Source organism: Vitis riparia, chromosome 13 (genome assembly GCF_004353265.1).
Source record: "Vitis riparia cultivar Riparia Gloire de Montpellier isolate 1030 chromosome 13, EGFV_Vit.rip_1.0, whole genome shotgun sequence".
In the NCBI taxonomy this organism is placed as follows: domain Eukaryota; kingdom Viridiplantae; phylum Streptophyta; class Magnoliopsida; order Vitales; family Vitaceae; genus Vitis; species Vitis riparia.
This window is the reverse complement of record NC_048443.1, coordinates 11,740,722-11,754,971: the sequence shown is the minus strand read 5'-3', so window position 1 is coordinate 11,754,971 and position 14,250 is coordinate 11,740,722. Positions and strand designations below refer to the sequence as shown.

The following is a 14,250-nucleotide window of genomic DNA, read 5'->3' as shown; positions in this document are numbered from 1 at the left end:
TATTTTATTTTTTATTTTTTATTTTTTATATTTCTTCGCCTTATTTTTCTCCCTCAAATTTTTTGGAACTAAGCATAGCCGAGGGAACATTTTCGGGATTTGAAGTACTTGAAGTAATCATTCCCTTGCTATCAAATACCCTTAAAATTAAGAAAAGAAAAAAAAAAAAAGCAAAATTTAAAAAATTTGAAGTACTTGAAGTAATCATTCCCCCTGTAGTTCTATCAAAGACAAATACCCTTAAAATTTAAAAAAAGAAAAAAAAAGAAGGAAAAATTAAATTCCAAATAATAAAAAGGAAAAAAAAAGGAAAAATGAAAAAAAAATAGAGGCAAGATTACAGAGTTACTCATTCCCCTGCGGCGCCATCAGTCGTGGCCAAATCCACATTCGTCTTCTCAATATCCGCCACTGTGGTAGCCGTCCATCTTCTCTATCGCCGGCAGGAGAAACAACTGCCTTCATCGTCGGAAACCAGGCTGCATCACCGGAGTCGCCATCAAGTCTTTTAACATAAAAGCAGCTCCATTTCGCTCAGGTACAAACTCCATCTTTTTGGCCCATCTTTTAAATCCTATTATCAATCATTCAAGATTCTTTCTGTTTTTGTTTTTCTGTTTTATTCCATATGAGTTTGTCACTTCAATTGAATGGAAAAAGATGTTTTGGGTGTCTGGAGCTGCTTTCTTTTAGAGGAATCTATATAGTGATCCCCGTGTCTTTGTTCTATCAATTCAGCCTTGTTTTGTCTCTATTCACGCATTTCCAATCGACTTAATGCTGATTTGGGAGCCCTTTTTTTTTTTTCTTTCTGGGTTTTAAGAAAAATTATTTGGGGCCGATTTATCAGTGGAGTCAGCTGATTCAGTTGATTATTTCATAAATATTTTCGAAGTTAGTTTGGCATGGAGTTGGCTGACCCGGAGATTTCCTATTGGAAAAACTTGATTTTGAGTCTAATTGAAAAAAAAATAAAAAATTCTAGGGTAAGTATTTGCAGGCTTCACTTGTTGGGGTTGTTTTGTTGTCTTCATTTTACTAATTTTTTTGGGTGTATGGGGCTTTTATAATTTAATTTTGTTTCTTTGTTTGGCTAAAAGTCTTATATTTGTGGTTCATCACACCATCTCTTCAGTTAATTAAAATGTTCAAAATTGTAAAGGAGTAGTAATTGATGTATTGTTTGTTGTGTAACAGTGAGAAGAAAGATGAGAATTTCATCCTTTTGTTCATTTTTCAATCTATTCTTTTACCAATAAGATGAAGCAAGAAGAAGTGAATCTATGCCAGATTCAGGAATGGTACCCGAAATTTAAATCTGTATCCATTAAAACCTTGATTCATGAACTTCCTGAGTCCTTTGTTGAGTACCTTCTTGATGATCATGGGCCATTCCTTCTTCCTGCTTCTGTCATGAATGAAGATGCACTTCCCAACAGAATCCATAATCCTGAAGAGGAGGAAGATTATCAAGTGTCGGAAGGGTCTGGAGATGAGGCAGAGCAGCCTCCATCACCCCCTTCTTTCCCAGAACTTGAATTGAAGATTAAAGAATCAATGGAATCCCTTGGGGGTGCTGTCTTCCCTAAGTTGAATTGGAGTGCACCAAAAGACTCTGCTTGGATTAGCACCACTGGGACCCTCCGGTGCACATCCTTCAGTGAGATTGCACTTTTGCTACGATCATCCGATTCATTGATCCATGATCTGTGCCATGCATATGACTCATGTAGTGATAAATCCTTGTCAAGGCCCCCCAATTTCTACCTTGCCCTACGCAAGTGGTACCCCTCCCTGCGGCCAGAAATGGAATTCCGTTGTTTTGTAAGGGATAGGCTCCTGGTTGGAATTTCCCAACGTGAGGTCACTGGATTTTATCCTGCTCTTCTTGAAAAGAAAAGTGCTCTTGAAGTGGTGATAAGGGAATTTTTTATGGATAAAGTGAGTCAAACTTTTGAATTGGAAAATTACACATTTGATGTTTATGTTACAATGGATGATCAAGTTAAGCTTGTGGATTTCAACCCTTGGGGTGCATTTACACTGCCATTGCTGTTCACGTGGGAGGAGTTGGAGCAGAATTGTGCAGAAGAGGGACATGGTGTGGAATTTAGAATTGTAGAGAGCCAATCTGCAGTTCGACCTGGGTTGAAGACTGCAGTTCCTTATGATTATTTGGCTACCGGCCCAGGAAGTGGTTGGGATCAATTTTTGAGGAATGCTGACCAGGAGTTGGAGAGACAGACCAGGTCTCCAGAAGCTGGTGGTTAAGATTTCATTGTTCTGGTTTTGTGGGTCAGTATTGCAATCCTCCCCACCCGCATCCCACCAAAACACATTGTTTTTTCATATATTTGTTTTTAGATGATAGGTAAAATATTTGATACAGATGCTTCATTTGTGATGTGCAAAATCTAATATTATGATGGATTCCATGTTCAGCCAGCTTTTCTTTTCCAATTTTTTCCTTATTATTGGTTAATTTGATGGTTGTTTCATTTTGATCCACTAAAACTCTCATTTTCATTTTTATTTGTTCTTCCTATATATTTTTTTTTCTTATGTCTTATTACATTTTCATAGTTAACGCTTCTGGATGAAGTTGTTTCTTAGTTTCATAATTGAAAGTTGAGATACTTAAAGTAATATTGCCTAAGCTTTAATAGCTGAAATTGGAAATGAATCAACATAAAAAAGAAAAGGCAAACTGTGTGCGTTTAAAGGGAGGGAGAACACCTAAAAGAAAGGAGCTTCTGGAAGTTTGATGGGCAGCTTTGCCAAAGTTTTTTATATTGCTTGAAGGGTTGGAATGGTTCATGTCATGTCAAATTCATGTTGTGTTAATGTCACAATTACTGAAAATTTACTCAATTCAAACATGATCCCTTTCATAATTATGTTGGAATGACATGACACAAAAACTTTCCTTTTTTTGTTTTTTTATATGGATAACACAACATGACCCATGTTACCTGCTTAATAAATGAATTATATTGGATTGTATATGCATTGATAATGGTTTTAACTTGTTAAACCCGTTGACATGATTCTAATCCCTTACCATAATTACAACTCGTTCAACCTGTTTAAGATTTTCAATTTACAAAATATTATTTTTGTAGTATTTTTTTAGTTGTTTTTAAGTTTTAATTTCTAAATTTTTTCTGTCTTAAATATCTAATTTTAGTTATAATATGTTATTAGATAGAAAATAAATTAAAATTTTAATTTTGGACTTATTCTGAAATTTATTTAGTTTTCGATTAAAATAAAGTATTTTAAATTTTATAACTTCTAAACATATGAAAATTGATAAATTTATATGGGTTAATGGAGTCATAAACAAGTCATTTTGATACACTAAATAGGCAGGTTAAAGGGGTTTGCAATCCAACTGGAATGTGACGCATTTATTAAACAGGTTGACACGATTATGGCATGAACACAATTGTACTCAAACCTAAATCCTCTAAAATTTGTGTTGTTTTCGAGTTGTGTTGTTGGATCAAGTCAAACTTGCTACCCCTATATTGCTTTAGAATTTGGTTCTCTTTCTATTGGATTCCCTGCTTAGTTAGTTACTTGGCAAATATATTAGCAAAACAAGGAGCCAAACAATTGACATCTTTTCTAGGGGGCTTTCTGCCCCTGAAATTTTATAACTGTAACCACTTTAAGTTCTGCAATTATATTTGCTTTCTAGAGTAGTTAGTTATTCTTACCTTGGGTCAGATTGTACGGTGGCTTGTGTTATGAGAGAAGAATTTTTCATCCCTCTTTCTAATTGGTTCATATATATATATATATATATATATATGTACTTAATAGTTTTAAGAATAGGTTTAAGTGAAAACTTTTAGGTGGTTTTCAAAGTTGCAGTCCCAGTCGGAGTTCATGCTTTAAGAATAAAGTGGGAAAGCTATGAGGCATGCACCTTTGGACATAAAGTTTTCTGCAAGCCTTATGGTTGAGCCTTGATACTACTGTCTTGGGATCTCATCTTGAGGTGATTTCCAATACATTGCTGTGAATTCCGAAGATATACTCATAATGCCTGGGGATGTAAGTTAGCTGCATTGACCTTCACTGAGTGGAATCTGGTTCAACCTTGTACATCCTCGATTGCTATGCTTCACTTGTTTTAGCTATTAAACAAGTTGGTTGATTGGTTGGGCTAGAGTTGGTAAAGAGTGACTTGGTATTCACTAGCTCCAGTTATATCATGTTTGCTGCTTGTTCATTTTTGATCCATGATCTTCCTCATTTAGGCTATAAGTAGAGTTCTTGTTGAAGTGGGGATGATGCTTTTCCTGGGTCAAAATTTAACCAACTTGGTCAAGTGCCAAGAGTGGGTTACTATGATATTGATTTCTATGTATAACTCCAGCTGATCATTTTCTGAAATGTTTTTAAGCTTATGTCCTGAGCATAGGGACATTAAAGCCAAGGGGGCTGAAGAATCAGATCACAAGGCATTTTCAGTGGCCTTAGATACCTTCTAAGAAAGGGCAGAAGTTTTGTTTCTGATAAAAAAGAAACTTTGGAACTTACGTTTGGAAAGTTGGAGTTAAGAGTAGAACTCAACTAGAAATTTTGGAGCAGTAAGAAAGGTTAGAAGTTAGAGCTTATGTTGAAAAAAAGGGGTTTTGCAGTAGTAAGAAGGGTTGGAACTTATGTGGAAATTTTGGACTGGCGAATTTCATGTTGAAATTTCAGAGTGGTAAGAAAAGTTAGAACTCATTTGGAGTGGTAAAAATGGTTATAACTTGGTGGAAAATTTGGAGCAGTGGTAATTTTAGAACTTATGGGGAAAATTTTAGATTGATGACTCTCTCTCTCTCTCTCTCGTGTTTAAAAAGGTGATAGTTTCTGAATTTCAAAATAAAAGAAAAGGCTCACGTATTCGGCAGATCAAATATCATTGTGTTACAATGAACAAGTTTTGGTTGGTGGGGATTGTTGCTAATGGTTCTCATAAAAGGTTTCATTAATGCCTAGTCCATGTCTTGTTGACCTTTTCCGAGGACCCTTCTTCACAATCTCCATCTCTTTACAGGATTGGAAATGTGAGCAGTGAGAATGTTCTTGAACCTAAAACTTAAGTGGGATCTTTGTGAAGTACCCTTTTTCCTGTGCTGCTTTTGGAAAAAATAAGGTGAACCATGGTTGTGAAAACCAAACTTGGCCATATGAACCAACATGATACTTCCATTGTGACTGTTGTTCTTATGCTATGCCCTGAGCGGTCTTTTTTGCTTTTGTTTTTCCTTCCCCTTTCATAGAGTGGGGAAGGAGGGGTGAGGGGTGTTGTGGGTGTGGGGGCTTGGTGGTGGGAGGGTGTTAGGTTTTGTTCAGATAGGACATTGCTAGTATCTTGCTCTATTGTTTTGCCAGGTTCTGTTATTTTCTGAAATTGATGGTCTTCTGTCTTTTCCTTTTGCTCTTGTTAAGAACTTCGCTATTCATGGTTTTTGTTGCATGTGATATCTTAGCCTGACTAAGTAGAACCTCTTTCCTTAATCATGATATGGTTGTGAAAGTGATTTATGGGCTATACCCGTCTAGTGCATGCCTAATAGTTGATTCATGAATGTAAAATTTATAAGTTGGCTACTTATTTATGTTGTCATGATCCTGTGTAATTAGTTTGCAGGGTTTAATATTTCTTGGGAAATATAAGGTTGAATTAGACTCTTGACTATTAATTAATTTGAGAACTTTCTGAAAAAATAGTCCAAGTTATATAAAAGAGCAAAGTAAAACTCAGAGAGGTGTAATAACATTCAAGAAAACCCATTATAAAAGATGATAAACTTGGGAACCACACAATAGACATTTCACATTTCAGTCTCCAATAATTTGTCTTTTTATCTTTCCATTAATTTTATACTTATTATTTTGTAGTTGTGTTGCAACCTAAAGCAAATTAGGAAACATTTTATATAACTTTATTAAAAAGACAATAATTGTTTGTTGTGGATGTAAAAGCTCTTATACCAATTTGTTGTGCTAGTAGAAGTTTTAATGTAAGTAACATTAGTTTAAGAACATAAAGATAAAATAATCAACACAAAGGTGTACGAGGTTTTAATCATGCCTATATCCACGGATGAGAGAGAATCATTTCACTATATTATAGAGGAAATCATAGAAGACAAAACTAGATACAACTATTGGGTTCCTAAAATATTTCATATTTTCCCACTTGTATCCACACCCTAAACCATGAGTTTCCTTACTCCATTGGGTGTCTCCTGTTTTTTTTTCATATATTTATCCACATCGTATAGTCTATACAGACTCATCTCCATTTCATGACTTTTTCTCTTTACGACCTAAAATATTTATAAAGATATTTCTAATAACTTTGTTTATTCTATAAGAAAATACAATATTATAATAATATATCAACTTAGGAAATATTCTATACAATATTCTTTAATGCTTATAATGGATAGTACATGGAATAAGGATAGATAAAAGAAAAATTAAAATATCATTAAATAAATAACAAATTCCAAATTTATTACACCATGTCATGATTTTCAAGACTCTATCATAACATGATGATGCTCTAAGATCTTGTAAGTAGATAACAATCTATTAATTTAGAATGGTGTACAATTATTATCGTCAGTCAAGATCTAGTTGTCTACTTAATTCTAGATAAAAATCTAGATGTGAGTGCAATATATTCTTAGGATTTAAGTCCTTAGGGATTGGAAGAATAGAAAAATTACACCATGTCAAACCACCTACATTTACAAGCATTTGGTCAAGCACATGATGTAGGATTCCAATAAAGGTTTGCTACCCCTTAGGTTGTGAGTTCCATTTTCTTAGGATTTAAGTCCTTGGACATTTGGGAAGATAAATCACATTAAGGCGGTACCCTATGCCTCAACAATAAGTAGTCTTATGTATGCAATACTATGTGCTAGACCAAATATATGCTTTATTCTAGGGGTGGTGAGTAGATATAAGTCCAACCTAAGATTAGAGCTTTGAGGGGATGTCAAGCATATACTCAAGTATTTGAGGAGAATAAGGCATTGTTTTTGAAGCAATAAAGAAAGTTGTTTAACTTAGGGTGTTCCTTATGGGACTAGGGGTAGTTCCCTTGACTATATCATGATCCTATTTTATGATAATGACGGGACAACGATATAGTCTAAATAACAAGGTATCACTTGAAGAGAAAAAGACATAATTCAAAGTGGTGTGTGATTGTGAAACATATTATTTCTATGGTGCCCAGTTTGTTTTTAGGGCTAGTGGGAGTTTGTTGAGATTAATTCTTTAAAAGCAAGACATGATGTAATAAAGTTAGACTTAGTTTATACTTATCTATCTATTATTTGCATTGATATTGATTTGAGTATTCAGATCTACATCGCTTGCATTGTACATAACTTATGTGTATGCAAATCTATCATAGACTCTCTAAATTTATCGCAACAGATAAACTAGTATTAAAAAACAATAAAAATATCATAGAAAACATAGATCTAGAGAATAAAGTCACATACCTTTGATTCGAATGTTCTTAGATCAATTCTAGTCGATGTTGATAACTCCAAAGTTGTCGTAGACCTTGTAAACACCATGATCTTTTGTTTGATGACTCTTCCTTGTGTCTAAGCATTGAGATGGTGGAAATCTCAAGGGTGGAGGCTAAGGTCCTCTTTCTAGACTAAAGGAGAGAATGACAAGACTTAGAAACCCTAACCCCTAAAGAGGTATTTATAGGCTTTCTATTTGGCTTAAGTGACTTAAGTTGTCACTAAAGCCCACCATGGGCTTGGGTCAGTTAATTTAGCCCAAAAAGGTTATTAATTGATTAATTAGCCATACAAGACCCTAATTAATCAATTAGCCCAGTCCAAAGGTGTCACCCACTCATCCTTATGCAACCTTGTATAATTACCAAAACACCCTTATGCACAAAAGTGAACTAAAAACCCATCAAACCCTCATAAACTATGCCATCAAGGAATATGAGCTTAGAATAGGGACCACTGGAACCCATAGGAGTACTAGCTTTCTTAGAATCAAATTTTGAAATTGACTCAACATCCCACTATAGAGAGTCAACTACACTCAATACCTTATGTAAATTACAATGGGACACCAAGTGCTCAGGTTCGTGACTTTACTATCCACTACGTGTAGACTCCCCATGAACTGGTGTGTGTAATCTAACAAGGTAGTGTTATCATCTATCAAGATTACCTCTCAAATATTTGAGTTATAGATCTCACTTATTATGTGATCAATTGACATACTCAAGCTTTAAAGAGCATATGTCAATTTTCACTAAAGAAATTACTGTGACCACAGATTTCATGATCACATGTCCTTTAGATCACCCAAGGGGACACATTGTCTCAATCCCATGAGATATCATGGTGCCTCTATTGAGAATATTTGTGGCCACTGACCTCCATCAATTGTAACTCAATCCATAGGGATATATGACCACTTTAGGGTCTCACCTATAGGTCAAAGCCTTCTTTTGATTTTGGCACAGACTCAATATCCTCTCAAGGTTGAGAGTCCATGCAATATAGTAGCTTGTGAATCATGGCAATTGACAGTCTTGCATCATAATTCACCGTATGTCCTGTCTAGTATGTATCACATACACTAGTGCACTCACCATTGGAAACTCATCCCAATGATCAAGACAAGCCATCCTTCCAATTAGGAGGCGGTGCACTACAATCTCTATCAAATTGCCCAAATCCATGAACCGACTATGGACAACTTATATGCTTACAAGGAACCCATGACTCATATTTTTTGTGTAACTCCTAATGCACCCAAGTCATGTACAATGTAAAAGACATGAGTTGAATGCTCAAATCAATGTCAATATACTAAGGGGATAGCAAGAGGATAGTTAAGGCTAACTTTGTTACATCATGTCTTGCTTTTTAAGGCTCAATCCCAACAATGAGACCCTAACGTGGTCATATATTCCCTACGAATTAGGTCGTTGTTGATGGAGGTTGGTGACAATAAGTATTCTCAATAAAAACACCATGATATCTCATGAGATTAAGACAATGTATTTCCTTGAGTGATCCTAAGGACTTATTATCATGAAATTTGTGGTGTCATGGTAATTTCTTTAATGAAATTCAATATATGATCTTTGTGAGATAAAATATGTTATTTGATTATATAATGAGAGGATTTGTAACTCAATGATAGGAGAAGTAATATTGAGAGATTAATAACACATACCTTGTTAAATTATGAACACTAGTTCATAGAGAGTTTGCATGTAGTAGATATTGGGTAACAAACTTGAGTTCTATCTCATTATATTTACAGATGATATTAGAGTGCAATTAACTCCCTATAGTGAGATGTTAATCAAATTCAAAATTGGATTATAAGGGAACTAGTATTTTTCTTGACTGAACAAGTTAGTGCAATTATCCAAATGAGATAAAATGAAGGAAAATAGAGAATTTTATACAGAGAGAATCTGGAAAATTCTACAATTAAAAATGTCTAAAAGTTTCTTCAAATGAGAAAATAAAGTTTCTATTTATAGGCCAAGGTCAAGTGGACACTTGACATCATCTAAGAGGTCTTCCGGAGGCTTCTTCACTAAGAAATCTGAAGTTTAGTAATAAAATGGTCATTTTGCACGAGATTCAGCAATTTCGCATGATTGTGCGAAATTTTCGCATGGTCATGCAAAATCAGCTTTGAGATTTCCCTTTGATTTGCAGCAAAAATGCCTTCTGGTCCATTTCACATGACTGTGCGAAATTTTCGCATGATCATGCGAAATGGAAATACATAATTTTTCAACTCCTTTTTGTCATTTCTTCCATTTCTTTCTTTTGAATCCATTTTAATCAACTCCAAATCAACTCCAAATCCTGGTCCATACCAATTGCATTACTTCTTTCATTATGCATTTAGATCTTCATCAACTTTATTTGTTCTCTTCAATTTGATTCATCTCTTTTGTCACTAATTTATCAAAATCATACCTTGAAATGACTCCAAAACTTCATAAAACTTGTTAGTAACTCTTGTAAGGGCAATAACGTATTAATTGAATGTTTTAAGCATAATTACTACTCAAAAGATGTGAAACTCATGATAATTAATATCTAAAATATGCTCTTTTTGAGTAGTAATCAATAAGCACCCTTGGGATGTGTTTGGTATGAGAGAATGAAGAGTGGGAATAAGCATCTCATCATTTTTCTCTTTCATTCTCATGTTTGAATAACTTAAAAGATGATGTGAATAAGATCAAAAGTGATTCCAATGGAAATGAAATCTCACTTATTCCCATGGAAATGAAATCCATTTATAAATGAGATTTCAATTCATTCCAACTAGAAGGTATTTTGATTCTCTAATGCAAGTTATTTTTAAAAATACTTTTCAAAAATTAAAAAAATAAATACTTTTTTAGATAAATTATTTTTAAAAATACTTTTTTATTTTTATTTTTGAAAAAAAAAAACAAGTTGTTATATAATGTAAACTAAATTTAATTCACATCTTATTAAAAATAAAAACAAAATTTTAATTACAAATAAATTAAAAATAAATAGTTTTTAATAAAATATGAATATTAATAATATAATAAATCATAAATTATATATATATTTATAGATGGTAACATTAATTGATTTATTTTGTAAAAACTAAATAATACTTATTCAAAATTAATGATTGTTAATACTATTTTATTTTAAATAAATATAAAAACAAATGAAATTTTATTTTTTAAGGTATAAATGATCCAAAAATTTCATTATATACATACATTTATTACTCAATAATGAAGATAACATTCTGGATTATTTTATTTAATTTGTAATTAATTAATTAGTTTTTAAATTTCAAATTATTCTTAAAAATTACAAGATTTATTATAGAATTTAAAGCATTCATTAAGTTTATTATTTTTTATAGTAATTATATATTTATTATTTTAAAATTTAAATTATTATTTAAAATTTTAAATTATTTTTTAAAATTATTAAATTATTAATAAATTCAATACAAAGTCTCACTTGATTTGAAATTCATTTTTTCTAACGAAAGAAGAACAATTCTCTATTTTGCTTTATTTTTAAAAATTGTTTCTAAAGAACAATAACTAAATATTTTAAAATCACATGCCCTAATAGGTTTTTATTATTTAATGAAAAAAATCTCAAAGATTTTTTTTAAATGAAAAAAAATATATATTTCAAACTATGTACCATGTGAGACTTTTTTTATTTAAAAAAAAATATTTTAAACCATAAGTATGGATATTATTGACATTTTATTTATTTATTTTTTTATTTTCAATCTCATTTTTATTTAACATTAAATGAAACAAATTATCATTTCACTCTCTCTCTCTCTCTCTCTCTCTCTCTCTCTCTATCTCTCTCTCTCTCTCTATATATATATATATATTATTCAAGAGGGAATCAAAATGGAAACATTTACATTCTCTCTCTCTCTCTCTCTCTCTCTCTATATATATATATATATATTATTCAAGAGGGAATCAAAATGGAAACATTTACATTCCTTATTCTTGTATCACAAACATGCCTAAAAGATTTAGAGTTGGGAATTGAAATATTCACGTTCCCTGCTACTAAAATAAAATAATAAATGAATATAGTACTACTACTAATAATAAAAAAACAATGAATCATAGTATTGAAATAATAATAATAATAATAATAGGAAGGTCAAATAATAACAAAAGAAATCAATACTAACAGGGAGGAGGAGGAGGAGGAGGTTGAAAAGTAGAAAAGAAAAAAAAAAAAAAAAAACCAAAAAGGAGGGTAGTTTTGTCTTTCTACTAACTATAGGTTTCCTACCAAATATAAGAAGAAAAAGAAGTAAAAGAGTAGGTTGAAAAGAAAAAAACAAAAGAAGAAAACCAAAAAAGATGGGTGTTTTTGTCTTTTTACCAAATATGGACTTCCTGCCAAATATAAAGTTTTGAATCTATAACCTTGATTATATCACTCTCAACACCCTAAAAAAGAAAAAGAGGAAAAATACTGTTTTTCCAAAGGTATCATTCTCACACGGGTCATTTCAAAATTGCCGTTTTTACCCTATGTACAAGCCATCCAACTTTTTAAAGGAATTCACTTTATCTTTAATTTATTTTTATCTTTCATAAAAAATTTCTCTAATTTTCAATTTGAAATAAAGATTAATATTACATGCTCATTAAAAGTTCTAATAATAATGGATAAATAAGAGATGGATATTAATATTATACATATTATAATGGATAAATAACAATTTTTTAAATAATATGGTAATCATAAATTTTGTAAACTATGAATACTAAATAATAAAAAACATAATTTTATTTTATTTTTTGTTTAAAAAGAATGATATTATTTTAGTAAATATAATAAAATATGGGTATAGTGTATTTTTTTTTGTTAAAAAAGAAATAATATTTTAAGAAATAGTAATGGTTAATAATGTTTTAGTTAAAATAAATTATTCAAATATTTATAATTTAATTTTTTTTCTAAACATATAAATAATAAAAAACATGTTACTTGATTATCGATAAGGTATTTTGGAACAATTTGGTCCACAAAAAATTGTTATCAATTGATTCGGCTTTTGAATTCCAAATTATTTTTTGACATCACTAAATTTGTGAACAAATCCAACATATTAACTCACAATTAATTTAAAGTTCATTTTGCTCAATGAGAAAATTAATATATATATCCAACATATCAATGAATGCATTGAACAATATAATAGAGAAATAAAGATTGAAAATAGTGGGTACTATTGGGGTCAAGCCAACTGGAGTCAGGTCTATCTAGCTTCATTGAAGTCAGACAAACTTCTTCCCTACTTCGTGCTTCTTGAGGAGTCTGTCCAGTTACACTGCCACTGTAACTCCGAAACTTGAGTCAGATAAGAGTAGCTCTAACTATTTTGTGGGAGAGAATGAGCATATGTGCACACGTACCTTGTTCATGCTTTTTGAGGGGTTTATATAGAGCTGATGGCATTGCCACTATAGTGCTGACTATGCACTCTAACCTTCCCAGTAATGATGATTGTCCTTAGGGCGACTGGACAATCATCTTAGATAAGGGCGGCTGGCAAGTGCCATCTGTTGACGTGCCAAGGTAGTTGTATGTCCATTTAGCCTGTCAACATCTGGGATTGTGTGCAACAATTAATTGATAATGACTTTTGGACGTAAATGGAGTCCCGTCCGTCGTTTAGATGTCAGGTGTTTGGGCCGACGTTCAGACGTCAGGTGTGATTGATCACGTATACCAAAAGTCTTAAGGACTTGATTGGACAGATATTCCTATCTAAAAGTCTAGCGAGCCCAGGCTGTCGATTTTGTCTGGCCTTGTGGAAGAAGGAGACCCTCTCACTTCTGATGCCAAACAAAACTTATCTTGGTCTGGATAGAATGATCCCAGATGGGTTACATACTTATCCTAAATGACCAAGCGGTTTTGAGCTTGAAAGGGACACGTGGAGGGGAACTCCCCATAATGCCCTCTTAACCTGTCTACTTGTATTCGACCGAGTAGCCAACGGGTAGAGGTAGAACGGATTATTTGTTCTCCTTAGGTTACTTGGGTACTTTGGAACACATGTCACTTGAAGTGGCAATGATGGGTCACATCCATCGAGGTTGGCTGTTAGAAGGTGCGCCTCTTCAGGATGTGTTTCCAAGTGGCTTGTCTCTTGGGATTCCTAGGTTCTTAGACCCCAATAAATAGCGAAGCCCTCACACCCTTTGGGTTACTTTTTTGGACTTTCCCACTTTGAAGTTCCTCTATCTCAGCTTCAACAACTTTGCCACCACTACGTCTGCCGCCGGTCGTTCTCCGTTTTCCTTACCGTCGTTTCTAGGCTTGTTTTCAGCTGATTCATTTCTCTCCAAAGAGTGCTCACATCTGTTTCCGATAACTTTCTCACCTTCTCTTTCGTTTACTGTTTATTTTTGTTTGCTATTATCTTTTAAACCGCACTAATGGTTATTTGGTTGAATAGAAAATGGATGCCTTGGCATCTAGATTCTAGGGTTCTTCATTGTTTTTGTTTTAGGAAGGACGATTGTACTGTCGATCGGACTTAGGGCTTTTTAGGTGTCCCTTTTTGCTCTTGTGTTGTCAGTGCACTCAACCGTCGGTTCAGGCGTTTCGTCCTGCTACCATCGTGCTGGCACGACGGGGACGACCCTTCCCCTGTTCA

The 14,250-nt window shown here is 33.0% G+C and overlaps 1 protein-coding gene across 1 annotated transcript; it reads left to right on the top strand.

The window, feature by feature from the left end:
• The first annotated feature begins 337 nt into the window (after positions 1-337).
• Positions 338-2,460, top strand: LOC117927586 (cell division cycle protein 123 homolog). The gene is made up of 2 exons (XM_034847180.1): positions 338-538; positions 1,198-2,460. The coding sequence occupies exon 2, from the start codon at positions 1,261-1,263 to the stop codon at positions 2,269-2,271; it is 1,011 nt and encodes a 336-aa protein (XP_034703071.1). The 5' UTR covers positions 338-538; positions 1,198-1,260; the 3' UTR covers positions 2,272-2,460.
• The last annotated feature ends 11,790 nt before the right edge of the window (positions 2,461-14,250 follow it).